This window comes from Nymphaea colorata, chromosome 12 (genome assembly GCF_008831285.2).
Source record: "Nymphaea colorata isolate Beijing-Zhang1983 chromosome 12, ASM883128v2, whole genome shotgun sequence".
Taxonomy (NCBI): Eukaryota; Viridiplantae; Streptophyta; class Magnoliopsida; order Nymphaeales; family Nymphaeaceae; genus Nymphaea; species Nymphaea colorata.
Genome location: NC_045149.1, coordinates 2,930,953 through 2,949,233, shown reverse-complemented (window position 1 = coordinate 2,949,233; position 18,281 = coordinate 2,930,953). Strand labels below are relative to the sequence as shown.

Below are 18,281 nucleotides of genomic sequence, written 5' to 3'. Positions count from 1 at the left end.
CCCAATATTCAAATTCATTTATTCAAAAAAATGAATTTCGGTTCTTGAATCCAAAACCTCAATGCATAAGCATATAGGACTTACATCAATAACTCGTATATGATCCAAATGATCCTTAGTCCTTGGTCTAATTACCCCTGTTAAAGGCGGCAGGAATGGTTGGACCTCGTACCGACGAGGGATCCCTTTCTCTTGAAAATTTTCTCAAAACCCCAATTTTAAAAGAATTTTGCTGACTCGCATTTCAACCTCCTTGAAAAAAAGGAGTGTGGTGCGAACACATTGGTTCATCTTTTAAAAAAACTGACTCATGTATGCATTATGCATTAACATGTACAATTTAATCGTAGTTTTCTCCTAACTGGACATCATTCCCAGATATAAAATAAATGAAAATAAACCTCTCTCACGAATTGGTGAAATTAAAATGAACCAATAAGAAGCTAAAATAGATGAGAAATAAGTTAAAAATCACCTACTTTGCGGTCGGTCTTGATGTTCAATCTTCTTCTTTAATTGTTTTCTAAATCAAGCAATCATAAGCAAGAATCTAAGTTTGGATTCGAGCTTAGCGAAGTAAGAAAAAGAAGAATGACTTGCTGGAATTTGCAGTGGGGAAGAGAGAGCTTCTCTCTAGGAAAATCCTAAGTAAGGGTTCACTTAAGTACCATAACTTAGCAAACTTGATAAAAAGAATAAAGGAAATGAAGAAGAAAATGAGAGAGAGAGGGGGGAAGAGGGCTTGGACAAATTTTCTTTTTCCTCCTTGGCTTCTCTCTCCTAGCTCCTTGGCTGCAACAACTTGATAAAAACTTCAAAAATACATCCCCCACCCCCCGGGTTGCCAAGGGAAGGTTTATATTCAACCACCATCTTAACTCACCTTAGAAACTCACTTAAGACTTTGGAGACTTGTAAAATGAGTTAAATAGGGTTTAATGACCTCAATTAATTACTTTTAGCCCATTTACACGAGCTAGGTGGACTGGGCTAGGCATGGTCAACATTTGATCAGACCTAGCTGACCAAATTTGACCAAAATTTTGGATGAAAATGCCCTTGCACTAGGTTTTGTCTTATTTTACTCTATTTATTTTTTTCTTGGTTTGAAATTGAGCTTGTTAGGTTAAAACATAATTGTTAAGCTCTAAATGTTATTGAATTATGACAATTCAATTAAAATTTGAATAAAATTTGAAAATTCTATCAAATGTGGTTCTAAAATGGTATTTTTGTCCATAACTTGATTGAAGATAGATTTCAACTGGATCAAACTTTGGTTTGAAATATTGAATTTTAATTTGGTATTTAATTTATGCATTTGACAAATCCAAATGTACATTCTCCTTTCATAAAATTTCAATTTAATTTCTATAATCTCAATTTGCTCATAAAAAGCCAAAGTTATCCATATTGGTCAATTTCGACCAATTGACCAAAGTCAAAGCTCATTTGTGAGTAGTTTGACTTTGTTTAAAGTAATTTGATGAATTTGAGCTAAGAAACCTCTTAATTGAGCTAAACTGTACTTTGACTGAGTTTAGTCAAAATGGATTAAATTTGGTCAAAGTCAAAGTCTATTTTGGTGTGAAAAATTTTGTGGTGTTAACAACCTTCTATTCTATTCGCTCGTATGAAGGGAAAGACGTGTTTCCCTAGCTGCAATCCAGCCCAAAAAAATCACATAGGGTGAAAATGAGCAAAAAAAGAGAGCCAAAGAGAAATCTAATGGGAGAAGAGAGCATTCGGTTGAGAGGGAGATGGTTAGGTTGAGGGAGACGCACACATGAGAGAGAGAAATTTGTCAAGAGGAAAGGAGCACTCAGTGAGGGAGAGTACAGAGAAACAATAAGGGAGCATGTGAGAGGGAAGTAGAGGGAGAAAATCAGGAAGAGGCGACACGACTCGGTAGGGGATAGGGAAAAGCAAGGGAGAGACTGAAGATGAGAGAGAACAAGAGAGGGTGTGAGCGAGAGGCAACACACGGAAGGGGCTAGAGACGAACAGACGAGAGGGTGAGAGCTAGCGGGAGAGAGGGGGATTTAGTAGGGAGAACTCGAGACAAAGGGGGAGACTAACAAAGAACAACGAGTGGGAGAGGAACAAAGATGCAATAGAGGGCGAGAAAGAAGAAGATAGAAGGGATAGAGGAAGATCGAGAGGGCTTACCACAGCACTGCCGCCCTTCACCTCTGCCGCCAATGCACCTTCTTCCACTCCTGTTTCTTTGGGTCGACTCCAACAGCGAGAGAGACAAAGAGGGAGAGCCCCTGTGTCAAGCCTTCCTCTTCACGCGTTCGGGTCCGGGTCTAAAGCTGATCCAACCAGAGCTGCCAAAACGTTGCTCGTTACAAGAAGCACTATAATGTACTTCAAAAAGTTTGGGAAAATCTTGCAGTGCCAAAATAGAGGCAGAGGTCATCATCTTTTTAATAAGCTGAAATGACCTTTCAGCTGCAGGGTTCCACATGAAAATAGCACTCTGGCATCATAATAGTACTGAAGCCTAGTATGAAGCACCGACAGAAAAATGCCAGCTTATGGAAATTGTGGGTCTCTACGAAAGTCCTAGAAGTACGCTAATCAACAACCATCAGCACCTTTAAGGGATCTGCTTTAACCCCCTTAGAGGAGGCAATGAATAGTAGAAAAATCAAATTGTTTGTGAGAAATCATGTTTCTTGGGATTTGCAAAAAAAGTTGTTTTTCCAAAATTTCTAAAACACAGTGCAGAAGGAAAACATTATATAAAGGATGTCTCAAAATACACAATGACAAATTTATCCATGCATGAAAGCAATACCTGAGTCATAACATTCATAAATGTCCTTGGGGCGTTGGATAGTCTGAAGGGCATAGCCAACTACCGTACAGCCTATCACGACCTTAAATGTTGTCTTCCATTCATCCCCTCTCCAATCTGGATCCAGTGATACCTACTTTTGAGATCAATTTTTGAAAAGACTCAAGCATTAGACAACATACAGAGCATGACTTGACTATGATGCGATTTATAGTCTGACTATCTACAAATATATGCGTTGACCCATCCTTCTTAGGTACGGGTAGGGTAGGGACTGCACAAGGGCTGATATTCTCATGAAAGTATGTTTGTACCCCTCCTGCAAACGGAGAGCTACAAAGAGATTTTGAGAAAAAAGGATTTTCCTATAACGACCCTACCTTTTCGGGTTTTTTTTTTCGAAACATTTTAAATTAAAATTAAAGCATGCCAGAAAATCTTTTCAAACCTTCAATTTCTAATATCATTAGGCATAGTTACTAACTAATTTTAAATTGCCAACATTAAATAATAATTTAAATTAACCCATCAAATGGATCTTTCACAAAAATAGAAAGTAAGAAAGTCATTCAAAAATTTCTAAATCACCCAATTCAAAACGGGATATAGATTGGTTGGGCATCATCAGATCATCGCAAATTGTTGCAACTTCATCACCACCTTCTCTATTCTGAATTGCCTGAATAGTAATAAATAGGGATGAGAAGGTGGAAAGTTCTCAGTATGTCGTCCATCCTTGTTTATTTCAGCACAAAATGACATTCAATGATTCAACTCATTCAAGTTCATAAAACTAAGGCAATCAATATCATAATTTCATGACAAATGCAAATGCAAAGTGGTATAACATCGATCATGTGTAACTGCTATCTATTCTAACATACATGATTAGCAATCCAACATGTAGTTTATCTTATTATCACATGAAATCAAGAACTCTAATGCACACAGACAATAAAGGGTTTAATAGTAACAAGCATTTACAATGACATAATCATGAATTTTTATGCATAAAATGCATGTGATATTAATTATGTGTCAACATGCTTGCAATTATTTTAAATTTCTCTTGTCTATAACCGTAGGCACTATGCGAGTGGCAACCCAACTGACATTGGTTTATTCACACAATATTTTCTTTTATACAGTGCTCAAGGGAACAACCAAAACATCAACAACGTAAACAACTCATGTGCTAGTACTAGACTTACAAATCGACTACTGTCTTACTCCAATTGGCCCTTGAAATGGCAAGTTGGAGGGATGTTCTCCAAATCTCATGGTGGGAAAAGGGTCACCCCTAAACAGGCATGCCCAAATAACATATAGTAGAGACAAAAAACAAACAACCAAAAACCTAGGTGACTGAGTATTGGCCCTAGTCAGCCTCACCCGCGCAGAAGAGAAACTCTCACCTCCTTTCACATGCCCTGAGAGATTGTACCACCCTGCTAATCTGATCTGGCTCAAACCATTTAAGGTCAAGCCAGATATGCATTAATTATTATGACCATTTATTCTTTGGTTCAAATACTTAGGCATATTCCCGGTGTTGGAGAATTATAATAAATGCCATAATACCAGTTCCTGACTATAAGGATCAATTTCAATCATATATACACAAGCACATGCAATTTCAAGGTACAAAAATCTGGATCTCAACACATCAACTCTAGCAGATCCATAACTTCGCAAGAGCTCAAATACAAACACATAAGACATGTATGTCTCAAGCCAAAGATGATCCAACACTAGATATATATGAAATCATCAACATGCATAAGGATACATGTTTAATAAATCAATTCTACTTTATCAAACATTTACAACGATTAGGATGTAAATGAACACTTGTGAAACAAAGTAAACTCATATCCATATGTAATCATGTGTTAGATCCAAGGAAGACACTATAAGATCCATACCGATGAGTACTATTAGTGTGTTTTATTATTTTCAAAGATTCATTTATTTGAAGTCATTAATCTTATATCTAGAGTCAAATATGTTTGCATAACTAATATAGGTCAACTATAAACGAGTTGAATCCAGATCTGAATATATTATGAAAATATCTTCATTTCGAAGCAAGGTGGATCCAAATCCAAACAAGTTTAGAACAAGTAAAATATACATTAAAATAAGTTATCTCTGATCCAAATATATTTTTACAATAGTTAAAATATATTTTTCAGAATGAGTGTGACAACCAACCAAGATCCAATTCTAATTCAACTTACTTAACCAATAGGGGTCTAGGATTATCTCTTTAAATTTAAATAAACATATGATTAATTTTCTTAATATTCTAAGTTAAACATGAATGTCTAGTCATAAACTTTCTTAAGTAAAATTTCCGGCTTTTCAATTAAAGCTTAAATGAAATTTGGTCCGTAAGACTCGATTAGATTAGAAGATGTAAAAATCAGAGTTTTACAAAAAACTGGTCCGGAAACTTTTTTTTTGAAAATTTTCGAAAGTTAAAACTCAAAACCAGACAAAACATAAACTTTTTAAAACCCTTCTTTCAAAATTTTAAAAGTATAGGTTTATAAAATTGTCAGGACATGGCCGCGAGATTCTTTCCCCATTTTATTGTGAAAAAGGCGAGACAGAAAGAATGTTTTGAAGTTGCAACAGCATTTCAGAAAATGGAATAAAAAATATTGGGAAGGTTTGAAAATCTTTATAAAGGTATAAAGCAGCTCACCTCACACGGGTCTCTCTTTTCCTCTCACTTTTCTCTCTCCTCTCCCTTCTTCTTCTCTCCTCTCAGTCTCAGGGTTTCACGGAACCCATGACCGTATTCGACCACCTCTGTCGGGGCTCGGCGAGACCGCCAGCCACTGCAGGGAAGCACCAAGCTGTAGCTGGTGTAACACCTGGTAAGTCTTCTTGTTACGCCCGTTAGTTTTCAAAAGAGCCTGCTTAAAATAAGTGATTGTTTTTGAAAATTTTTCATTTTAAGTTAGGACGATTTTGAAAATTTAGTGAGGGGATGGTTTATGGAGTCATGTAAACAATACACCGAGATTTACAAAAAAAGAACATATCTAGAATTTTTTTTTTTAAAGTTGGATAATCTAAAATAAAACCGAACTTTCAAATCTTGGTTCAAGAATTTTATAAACTTCTATTTTTTGAAATCACAAATCCCAATTCAGACAGTCACCAAACATCATCTCTTCTTTTTTGGAAACTAGTTTAATTTTAAATATATTTGAACTTTGAAAATATGGTCAAAACTTTCTAACGTAATGTGAAACTAACGTAAAATGCAAAATTTATCACTACGAGAGGGAAAATCTCTATCCAGTAAATGGCACCGATTTTGCAATGCAGATGCCCATTAAAAATGAGTAAAATCACAATGCCTTGAAAAATCATAGTTTTTTTTTTCTTTTGTGGTGACAACTAATGATACCACGATGATGGTTGGAAAAGCAATGAAATCTCCACCTCGATTTTAAATATCTTTTTTTCTTAAATAATGAGAATCTAAAACTGATCGGCCTTGAGGCTTGAGATAATGAATTTAAGAGTTTAAAAGACTTTTTTTAATCAACTTTACTTATGGATCAAGTCATTGAAGGCCGATAACCCCGTCGGACATCATTCTCAGCCTTGAATTAAATAGGAAAAACCCACCCCATGTTGGCTCATTCATTCATCCATGCATAAAATATGGAAACAAATAAAATGAAACAAGGATGGTCTTATAGTACCCACCTTGTTCAAGTGAATAGGGTTGGACTTGGTTTCCTTAGTTGGAAATCCTAAACAAAGACCCTTAATGAAACGGCTAGGCTTAAGGAGTTCAAGTGTAGGAAGTAGAAAAGATTTTCTTCTTGTTGGAATAGAATGATTATGTCTAGTTCTATAAAATCTTAAGATAGAAGCCAAGAATCGGGTTCAAGCTTAGCAAATTCAGCAAAAGGAGGAGGTCCTTAAGGCTGCTGACTGTTCTCCTTCTCATTGCTGGTACAAGAAAGAGAGAGAGCGCGAGGGAGGGAATTGCTGAGTTAAGTTTGAGAGCTGGCGAGCTGTAGGGACGCTGCTGCCAGCTTAAAAGGCTGAATTTGATAGGGAGCAAAGGTGGCGAACTTAAGAGGAGCAGGGCTGCCAGACTTAAGAGGGAGCAACTGAGTTAAAAGTTGTTGAAACAGGCTGACCTACCGGGCTGAGTTGCTGAAGAAAAGACAACTGCTGTGGGAGCTGAAGACGGGCTTGAGAGCTGAGCCACGTGGGCAACAGAGCTGTGGACCTAATAAGAAGCAGCAGAGCGATTGGGTTTGATAGGGAGTAACAGGGCTGTGGTTGAGAGCGTAGCTGCTGAGATGGGCTGCTAGACTTTGAGGAAGCTACCGAGCTGTATTTGCGAGCATAGCCATTGTCTTGAGGAGATGAATGAGAGACCTGCGGCTCTGTCCAAGGGTACGAAAGAGGTAGCTAGACTTAGAGGGGATCAATAGAGCTACCGGCCAATGTGGAGCCAAGTTGAAGAAAAGCTGCTGAAGGCACTGAGAAGTGTTGGGTCGGGTCCAGCCTCAAGTGAGGACCCGACCCGGGTGGAAAGAATAAAGGGGAGGGCACCCGACGGTGCCCTAACCCCATCACTCTCACGCCTCTCTCTCTCGTTTTTGACTCTTTTGAAGAAAGAAAAGAGGGCTATTCCCTCGTGGCTCACACCAAGGAAGGATAAGGGGAAGAGGAAGGTAAAGAAGAAAAGGAGAGAAGGAAGGCAAGAAGGAAAAAGGAAGAAGAGCACGGTTGTGGGTTTGGGCAGTCGTGTGGGTTCAAGTGTAGAGAGAGAAAGTGAAGAAAACAATGGAAAAAAAGAAGAACATACGGTAATTTCTTTTCTTGTTGTTTTCTTGTGCATTCATTCTTGAGAATGATTTATGCTATTCTATGCAAGAAGAACATTGTAGTTGTAAACACTCTTTGATATATATTTAAAGTCGCCCTTGCCTGTGGTTTTTTACCCCATTATTGAGGTTTTTTCATGTAAATTGGTCTCTTGCTTTCTGCATTATTTAGCATATATCTTAGCATATATTGCTGTAATATTGGTGTTGAAAACTCGATCTTATGCTCGCAGCCCTGTGATTCCGATCTTTAGCAGTTTTATGTTGGTTTGACCTCTTTTATTGTTGTTGAAGCATTCTTTTTGGGTAATACGACTATAACAAAGTGGTATCAGAGCCAGGTTAGCGCCAAGTTGGTTGTGTGCATTCTTATTGAAGGATGGAGTCGACCCCCACTAAAATGGTCTTTTTAAATGAGAACAATTGAGCCATATGGAAAGCCAAAATGGAAGATTTGCTGTATTGTAAAGACTTATATGCACCCATTGAGAACTAGTAGCTAGCGAATATGACAGATGAAAAATGAAAGTTATTAGACAGAAAAACCATTGGCACTATCAGACAATAGTTAGATGACTGTGTTTTTCATTTGGTATCCGTAGAGACAAGTGCGAAGTCGTTATGGCAGAAGTTGCATGATCTTTACGAGAAGAAGACAGCTGGGAACAATGCTTTCTTGATTAGACAATTGGTAAATTTGAAACTTAGAGAGGGAAAACCAGTGTCAGAGCATTTGAATGAAGTATAGAGCATAATCAATCAGTTGTCAACTATGAAAATGATATTAGATGATGAGTTGCAGACACTCTTATTGCTCAGTTCTTTTCCCGACAGTTGGGAGACTTTAGTTGTTTCTTTGAGCAACTCCGCTCCAGATGGTATGCTTACGATGAAGCATGTAGCAAGCAGCATTTTAAATGAAGAGACAAGGAGAAAGTCTCTTGGTACTGGTAGCTCACAAGTGCTAGTGATGGGAGACGGAGACAGACAAAAGAACCGTAACAAATGGCATGACAAGTCAAACTGTAGGTCCAAATCACGACCCAAGATGACAGGTAAATGCTTTCACTGTGGTATTTCAGGGCACATGAAGATTGATTACAGGAAATGGAAAGAAGAAAAAAAACAAAAAACAAAGAGTCAAGAAAATGTAAAGCCAAAAGAGTACACTGCAGTTGCTTCAGATGATGAGGTAGTATTATTTTTATCTGAAAAAAATGATTGTCTTACAGTTCCGAATAGTAATTTTACAAGGATTTTAGATACTGCGACATCATATTATGCCACACCATGTAGAGAGTTATTCTTATCCTACAGAGCAGGTGATTTTGAAGTAGTTCACATAGGCAACAGTGATACTTCAAAGTTTGTTGGGATATGAGATGTTTGCATTGAGACGAGCACATGATGCAAGTTGACTTTAAGAGATGTAAGACATGTTGCAAATCTTAGAATGAATTTGATTATGTAGAAAAATTAATTGAAGATGAATATTGTACTTCGTTTAGTCAGACTGGTTGGAAACTGACAAAAGGGGTACTAGTGTTGACTAAAGGTGATAGATTTGGCTCTTTGTATGGGATGAAGTCTCAAATCAATAGTATAGATGTTAATGCAGTTACTGGTGGTACTTCGTCAGATTTGTGGCATAAAAGGTTAGGTCACATGAGTCAAAGAGGAGTCAATTTGCTCACTAAGAAGAATTTGTTACCAAAGGCAGATGATGCACATATATCTCCATGTAATCATTGTTTGGTTGGTAAGTTGCATCGAATTTTCTTTCAGAAAAAACACTCTTCAAAAACTAAAGATGTATTAGATTTAGTTTATTAGATTGAGTTGTCATGGAAAGCCTCATATCTCTTTTTTAAAAGAATTAGTCGATTTTGAATTGTTACATTTTTGAAAAGTTCCATCCATTGAAGCTGCATGAGATTTATGTCCCTGGGTCCTTCATGGTTTTAGACCTGGTTTGTTCTCACTTTCTTTATGTCTTGTTATTGTACATGTCCACCATAGGTGAAGGTCATTGGTTTGATTTGTTTTCAGGAGGATCACATTTTGGTTTAGATCGAGTATTTTAGTTTTGTTGAGTTGACCCATTGTTGGTTTGATTTTATGGTAGTTCAATTTTTTCTTTTATTGTCTGCTTAGTGATTTTGCAGGATAGTGTTTGTCGTGTTTATTTTTCACTTTCATTGTGAAATGGGTTTGTTTAGGAGCTTTGTTGACTTAGTTATTTGGTTTTCATTTTTTCAATGTATTTACTCGACTCCTTTGATAAATAAAATCTGATCAAGTTCATGGCTATGTTGGTTGAGTCGCGTTCTGATATAGTCTTTGAATTGCATTAAGTTTGTAGGTTGCTTGGTTGAATATCTATGATGATAGTATCTTGTTATCGTGGTTTACCGTGAGCCTGATCTCTCGCACAGTAGTCTACCTGCCGAATAACAGCAGCAAGGCGGAGGGTAGAAAGTTGTAATTAACAGCTTGGAATTTGGAAATGCTATCCGCTTCTTATATACAAAAAGGGCTACATTTACAAAGCCTATGGGCCGTTGGAAGTCACCACCAAATGTCTCAAGTCATCCCTCTCCTGATGCCTCTTGCACTTCCCCTTGTTAGACCACAACCTTCATTGATTGCTGCGATGAAGGTGTATGGTTCGATGTGGCCGCTAACGATGGGGTCGGTGTCTCGAAGTTGATGTCCGCTAGTGAGGTTCAAGTCATTGTCAATTCCTCGTTGCCACTGGTGGTTGATGGCACAATGATCAACTTCAATGGTTACTTTCTGCCTCTCCTTGCAGTTCAGGTATTCCCTTTCCATCCTCTGTGGCTTAATTTCTTTGTCACCAGCTCTACCATCACTCCCTTAGGTGTAAATCTTGTTATTCTTGATTCGCTAACTTTCCCTCAAGAATTACATGCATGTGAAGACTGTCAAATTTTTACTCACTGTTTGTTTGGATGGAAAGGAAGGAATAGGAAAAGAAAGAGAAGGGAAGGGGATGAGAAGGGAAAGGAGAAGAAAGAAAAATGAAGGGGATGAGAAGGGAAAGGAGAAGAAAGGGAAATGAAGGAAAGTCCACCATCGATCTTTATCTATTTTTTGGTCAAAGTTAGGTATTGAACTCAACTTTATGCCCTGAAAATTTCAGAACTTTTGGACTTGATGATTTGATGTTATGGAATTTAGAATTTTTATTAAACTCTGTTTCCTGCTACCTAGGTGCGTGGAGTTGGAATTTCTGATGTTTACCTGATTTTTCCTTAATTCTAGCTTTCTGAAGCTTATTTTGTCTAGTTCAAATCCCTCTCCTGGTTTTGTATAAATCATGTGTTAGTCTGGGAATGAGCTTTAGGGTAGGTAACATCGTGGGCGGGTGGCCTCTTCTTGAAGTGCATGCGAGGAGCGGAGACCATTGAAAGAAGAAGCATTAAAGAGGTGATGAAGCCCACCTCTTATAACCACTATTCTAATTTTGCTTCCTCACAGATTTCTTCTGGAAATACCAGTGTGGGGCATCAAGTTTTGATGAGCAGAGGACTTGATTTCCCTGGTTACTTTTATTGGATATCAGTACTCTCGATATTGGATTCACGCTAGCCTTAACTTATATGAAGTGTAAGCTGAATACTCTAACATCTAGTGAGTTGAACAATGTTCGTTTGTGTTATCCCTACAAGGTCCAGTAATCAATTTGCTCAACCTGAAAAACTGACAGCTAATGTACACAAATACCTTGTGCTAGACCTTGTCCATAGGAAGTTGTAGGCATTTACTAGCCCTATCATCCTGCATCCTTTGTTATAAATGGTCATTTGAAATTCATGCTTATTGATTCAATCGGGAAATCAGAACTTTCATACGTGTAGGGTGCGGCAAGAACACACACACACACACACATATATATATATATAATTATTTTTAATTGTTTCAAGTTTTTTTAAGATGATACAAGGGGTCACGAACGAAGGGTTGGGAGAAATTGAGTCGAGCACGGGTGTTGGTGCTATTTTAAACCCCTGAGGAGGATCATGCCCTTCATGACAAAACCAATGAGGGGCTAGAGAAGTTGCCCTTCATGACAAAACCAACTTCTCTAGCTCCCGACTTATCAAATTGAGTCGAGCACGGGTGTTGGTGCTATTTTAAACCCCTTGTATCATCTTAAAAAAACTTGAAACAATTAAAAATAATTATATATATATATATATATATATAATTATTTTTAATTGTTTCAAGTTTTTTTAAGATGATACAAGGGGTCACGAACGAAGGGTTGGGTGCGGCCAGCAGCTCCCAACTGATCAAATTGAGTCGAGCACGGGTGTTGGTGCTATTTTAAACGCATAGTAAAAAAAAAAAAGCGATATTTTCTAAAAGAACCCGTAAAACATGGGCGATTGAAAAACGGTCGAAACTAAAAAAGCATGTTTCTCCCTTAGGCCATTTCCAGCACCCAGCAGATAATATTTCTAGAGAAAAGCTCTCTGCACTGCAGGGAAAGGAAGAGGGTAGCCCACCTACTAGCATTAAGGCGCACAAGAGAACAGGTGAGACCATGATTATCTCAACATAAACCGCTGTGCTGTTGATTTTTCAAATAAGTAATTTTGCAATGGCCATATATGGCTTCACAGGAAATATGGTGCTGCCCTTTCAGCCATTGTCTGACAGTATTTTGTAGATACTCCTCTGGTAATCTCAACAAAATACATTTCAGGATGTACGGTATTTTGTAGATACTCCTCAGGTAATCTTGACAAAATAGTGATTGTCCTGTGATTGGTATGCTTAAGGAAATAGAAACCCAGATTATTTGGCATTGTGCAAGTTCATTTGACGTGGCCTAGAACTAGTGATCTGGAACAAAGAAATTTATCCCTCACCAAAGATAAACATGTGGTGATTCTTTTTTGTGCCAGACCTTATTAGATCATTACGAGTCTTGCTCCACAAAAATTTTAGGTTTCTGCTAATGATGTGTCATTCATCATTTGTCAGGAAATGAGAAATCAAGGGGTGACAGGGAAGAAGCTTCAACTGCTCAGAGACATAACAGGTGTATTCAGGCCTGGCGTTCTTAGTGCACTAATGGGTGTTAGTGGAGCAGGGAAGACAACTCTTATGGATGTTCTTTCTGGAAGAAAAACTGGTGGCCACATTGAAGGAGACATATGGATTGGAGGGTATCCTAAGGTTCAGGAAACATTTGCTAGGATATCTGGGTACTGTGAACGAACCGATATTCATTCTCCACATGTTACTGTTGAAGAATCAGTCATTTACTCAGCAAGGTTGAGATTAGCACCTGAAATCGATGACAATACTAAAAGGGTAAGACAACTTCGAGATGTGTAATCTTCCTTCATCGAGCTTTTATATATATATATATATATATATATATATATATATAAGAGCTATTAATTTCATGTTTTATGTTGATTTTGACAATAATAACAACAAATTTGTATACTTACAAGTAATTGGAATTGGATTTGACTAGTTCTCGTTTCTCACCAGCCATGGATACAGTAATTTAAAATAGAAGTGATAATTATATAATGCATATGTATGCATTAATCATGATGCATTAGTCAGTTCTGTAACGGACAACACATGCAGTGTATTTCATACATGAACACTCTCTCCTCTTTCCCTCTCTCTCCTTTCTCTCTCTCTCTCTCTCACACAAGCATGTATGCATTATATTCTCATAAAAAGACCCGTTTTTCGAAAAAAACCGGTTTGATACTTCAAAAATAGAATAGCTGAAAAATATCCATCTTTTTTTTTTGAAAAAGATGTCAAAATGAAAAAAAAAATGCCAAAACACTAAAAAAACACATTTTTTCTCCTTTTTTGTTATTTCTTTCTTCATTTCTTGTTACGGCATTTTATCTTCACGTTATTTACATTATATTTTTAGGTTTTCTTTATTTTAAATTTTTAAAAACTTACCAAGATTTTCCTAAGATTTTCAACTTTGCCGTATTATACCCAAGAAAAACTTTACCATTTGAAACTCCAAAAACCTTACCATTTGAAACTCAAAACGATATTTGTGATAATGGTGCATTAGTATCTTTCACAAATAAGCCTTTTAGCTATTTTGTTTAATTTGTGATTTTATATATTTTCCAAGGTTTAGATCTGATTCTACATACCTTTGCTCTGTCTAGGCTGTCCAATTTTGGCCTGGATTGTGACCCTCTCAAATTACACCAGCCTTGAAATGACAAAAAAACTATTGAACATACTCAGAATTAAAAATCATGGGTCAACCTTTCAGGAAATTATGTCTAATGGCTCGTTCTGAAGACAAGAGGTAGATAAGCTAGAGAGTTACAAGATTCAGCCTCTGCAACTTTTGTTTTAGATGGAAATCTGCATCCCAGGCCCTTGATTTCAGGTTTCATTCTGTACTGCTTGTCAGAGATGTGATGGGGAAATACCTGCTTGAAAATTGAATACAAGACCTTGTCGGAAGTTGAAGGCTTGGCCAGAACTGGAAAGCATAATTGGTAATTGCTCAAGGAGCATGATGACACCAGCATTTCAGTCTCTGCGAATGCATGATATATCAACCCTGTATTGTGAACTGTAGATCAGTTGCAGACCTTCGATCAGGACTTAATTGCCATTGTTAATTTGCCCGAGCACAACAGTTTTCTGTCATCGCCTTCAACAGTTAATTAGTCATTTAGAAGCTTCAAGTTGGTGTTGGTAATTTCGGATACCAGAGAAATTTCAGAACTATTATTTATTTATCAGCATCTTGAACACTTTCACTGCCGCTTATCTGCTTATCAGCATCTTGAATATCTGTTTTCTATCATATTTCCTGATTGGTTCATATACTCATCATTTAATATCTTCTGACAAAAGCATGTTAGTCATTTGCACAAGACTTCATTATTCTTCTATAAGCCAGGGGAATGGGGAGAACAAATTAATTGTTATCAAACCACATATGATACTTTTCTCTGTTGTATGTATGACAGGAGTTTCATAAATGAAGTACTGGAAACTATTGAACTTGATAGAATTAAAGACGCATTGGTTGGCATTCCTGGTGTAAATGGTCTCTCAACGGAGCAGCGAAAACGCCTAACTATTGCAGTTGAACTTGTTGCAAATCCATCTATAATTTTTTTGGATGAGCCCACATCGGGCTTAGATGCAAGGACAGCTGCTATTGTTATGCGTACGGTGAGGAATGTGGTTAATACTGGAAGAACAGTAGTGTGCACAATCCATCAACCAAGTATTGACATATTTGAGTCCTTTGATGAGGTAGTGTTTTCTTCTTATGACTGCATTAGTCTTACACTTCTCTTCCTCGACTTCCTTGTCTGTCCTCTTCAAGTTCACTCTCTGTTCTGTGACGTTGTATTAGATGTTTACAATCACATAGTCCACAACTTAGTGGATGCATACGTCTTGGGACCGTATTAGGTCATAATGCAGCTTCCAGCCTAGTTGGTTATGTCTGCTATATGTCTTATGCTCACAGACTTCTTTTACTCCTCTTTTTCAGCTAATGCTGCTGAAACATGGTGGTCAAATAATTTATGCTGGGTCACTTGGTAGACATTCAGGTGATGTTTTTCAATACTTTCAGGTAAGTCATAAATAAGGTGCACATTTCTAACTTGGGTTTTAATCGTGGGATTATTTCCCATGGTACGTTCTTTTCTGGCTTTCTTTGAAAAACAAATCAGTTATATGAAATCCAAGTAACTATATACCTCAATTCCGCACCCGACTCACCTTTGATCTGAGTTGGTTGCCTGCCCAAACAGCTCTGCGCGTCGGTGCAGCGCAGCACACCCGCACGCATATCGATGCGGGCAACCTTCAAGCGCCTCTAGGTGACTTAGACCCGTAGAGCAGATTGAACTATAAATTATATCACCTATGCATTTCTTTATAGTGCACGTACTCTTTCAAGCTTTTGTATTAATTTTGTTATTTCCTTTCTTATTGTGCCATTATGCACTGAAATTTAAAATTCAGAATGACATGGACAAGTGGATGTTCAGGGGATTGCTGGTGTTCGAAAGATCAAAGACAACTACAACCCAGAAACATGGATGCTGGAAGTTACTACTATTTCAATTGAAAGGCAGCTTAACATAGACTTTGCTGAAGTTCACAAGAGAGTCATCTCTCTATCGGTGAGTAATATATGCAAACATCTACAGATGATTTTCCTGAGGCTCATAGGATGGCAAATAATTTTTTGGATTCTGGCTCTCCTTTGGATAAGTTGCATTAATTGACTTTACTTCTTCTGTGCGGAGCTCCTTATGGACATCCTTTGTCATGTGCCACTGATTCTCCTCGCAAGTCTCGTTTGCCAAAAGTGAATCCCAGCTCCGGTTCAATTGTGAAATTAAAAGACAGATTCAAATATGATATATACTTTTTTTATTCAATTTTGATGCCAAATTTGAATTTAAACAAGTGAATGTCCAATAAATTAGATGCGGATAAAGATACATCATCTTTAAATCTGTTCAACTGATATTCTCCCACTAATTGTCAGTAATTCATTAATTAATGAATGAAAAATAGGGCACACACTGGATTTCTTCTCTTTTGCATTTGCGGCTTTGGAATTTCAAGTTATGTACGCACACTTTAAATTTTAAAAGTTATAATGAAAAAGTTTAGGAAACACAATTCTAAACTGTTACGGTTTTTTAAGAAGTTTTCTTTTTCCCGCTGAGTTCCAAGGAAGGAAAGCACTCTCTCGTTCTCTCTGGATCGTAGCAAGGGTGGATCCTTGATGGCTCCGATGATAGAGGAGGATGCAGACTGCGTGCGTGGGTTGCTGTAGTTCATCCTTCGATATTGCGAGCAACAGCTCTTATCCATCATTCTCCCGCCGGACCTGATTTTCCACTTGCCCCTTATCCATCATTCTCCCGCCGGACCTGATTTTCCACTTGCCCCGGGTGGTAGAGCAAGACTGTAAGTTTCCTCCCTTCTCCATTCACTCATTCTGTTGATTTTAAGGAGATATAATGATAAGGATTAATAAACCTCAAGCGTGCATTTTTATTGGTCATCAAATCTAGGATACGTTTACTTAAATCCTATAAATTGCTGCATTATTATATACTGCCATGATGAACACCCTTTCTTGTTTTTTTGTTGTTGATCTCCTCTTATGGCTGATGAGGTCTCAAAATGGTTTGTTATTCACCAATAGACACATTCCTCCTACTAGTAGTGACAATTAGAAGTCAACATTGAGGAAAAGAGGCAAGCAATCCACCTAAAGTTCCACCGATCTTGGTGGAACTTTATTGCTGGAAGCAAAGTTCCATATCGGTGGGAAAATTTCCAGGTTTAATTTTGCATTAGGTTCCATATCGGTGGGAAAATTTCCAGGTTTAATTTTGCATTAGACAGGGTGTTGCAGAACAGAGCAACATCCGCCTGATTCCGGCACCGGCGTTGTCAGTTCCAACGATGGCAGAGGTCAAGCAAGGGCTCTTTGGAATCGTCTGCATCCGAGGATTCTTCCTGTAAATTTCAGAATTTTTGGAACATGCGTTGAGGAGGTATGAATCTTTGAACGTCCTACTGTTGCAAGCTTAAGAACCGACAAATAGGGTGTTTCTAGGAGTCAGGCGTGACTTCCTAGGGGGCACGATTTTCAATGGAGATGAATTAGAGAGCTGAGCATGGTGGCATTGGATTTGGACCAATTTTTAGATTTTTTGGATGATCGCGCTACAGAATTTACAAGTGTCGTTTTCTGAAGCTCTCTGCAATCTCCTGCGGGTTCCCTATTTTCTTTTCCAATTCTACTTAAGAATTGGGAGCTGACGTCTCTATGCTTGATCGACTGAAAATAAGCATCAATCAGTAGCCTTGCATCCTGTCCTTGGTTCATCATGGTGTCGATCAGAGATCTAACAAGGACGTCCTTACAAGGTACTACTTCACCCTTATTGCCTGCACCAATTACTCTTACACAATATTTGAACATCAAGTTGACTGCGGACAATTTTTTATTATGGGAATCTCAATTTCTACCTCTGCTACTCTGCTGTATTCATATGATTTGCTTGGACCTATTGATGGCTCTAAACCATGTCCAAATCAATATATCACAGTCCATTAATCTTGAGTATGTGACGTGAATGAAACAAGACCAACTTCTCTTAAGTGGGGTTCTTGCACAAGTTCTTGGACTTAAGATGTCATATGAAGTATGGAATGCTCTTAAAAGGTCCTATGTTGCCGATTCTCGCTCAAGAATCATGCAACTCAAGGAACAACTACAAGGATTGAGGAAAGGAAACTTAACTGTGGATGATTATTTCTACAAAGCTAAGATGTTGGCTCACCAATTCGCGGTTGCTTCAAAACTAATAGAAAAGGAAGATTTAATTATGCATATCCTGAGAGGACTTCCTTGTGAATACTCAGCCATCAATTCAAAACATCTTTGACCACTCATGTAGATATGATATCTCTCTGTGATTTGCATGGCCTTCTTCTCACACAAGTGACACAACTAAAAGAACAAGATCTTGAGCATGAAACGTTTTATGCCCAACCATATTCGGCAGGAAGGGAAA

General features: G+C 37.8%; 1 protein-coding gene across 9 annotated transcripts; it reads left to right on the top strand.

Annotated features, from left to right (window-relative positions):
• Positions 1 to 7,374: 7,374 nt before the first annotated feature.
• Positions 7,375 to 17,741, top strand: LOC126410618 (ABC transporter G family member 41-like). 9 transcript variants are annotated; one of them, XR_007575025.1, is made up of 8 exons: positions 7,375 to 7,653; positions 10,027 to 10,488; positions 10,652 to 10,799; positions 12,685 to 13,017; positions 14,685 to 14,976; positions 15,221 to 15,304; positions 15,726 to 16,659; positions 17,114 to 17,741. XR_007575025.1 is itself a non-coding variant. In XM_050080949.1 (8 exons), exons 4-8 carry the CDS (start codon positions 13,001 to 13,003, stop codon positions 16,456 to 16,458), a joined length of 564 nt encoding a protein of 187 aa, XP_049936906.1. In that variant the 5' UTR covers positions 7,375 to 7,653; positions 10,027 to 10,488; positions 10,652 to 10,799; positions 12,685 to 13,000; the 3' UTR covers positions 16,459 to 17,741. The 9 variants fall into 9 exon arrangements, 6 of the variants coding, with proteins under 6 accessions (XP_049936906.1, XP_049936902.1, XP_049936901.1 ...); XR_007575026.1 differs by having other exon boundaries at positions 17,104 to 17,741; XR_007575027.1 differs by having other exon boundaries at positions 17,100 to 17,741.
• Positions 17,742 to 18,281: the final 540 nt, after the last annotated feature.

Excerpts from the sequence above, each read along its gene's own strand:
- LOC126410618 (XM_050080945.1), top strand. Across the intron at positions 14,977-15,220 it reads TATTTGAGTCCTTTGATGAG|CTAATGCTGCTGAAACATGG; the intron begins GTAGTGTTTTCT and ends CCTCTTTTTCAG. Across the intron at positions 15,305-15,725 it reads ATGTTTTTCAATACTTTCAG|GGGATTGCTGGTGTTCGAAA; the intron begins GTAAGTCATAAA and ends GTGGATGTTCAG.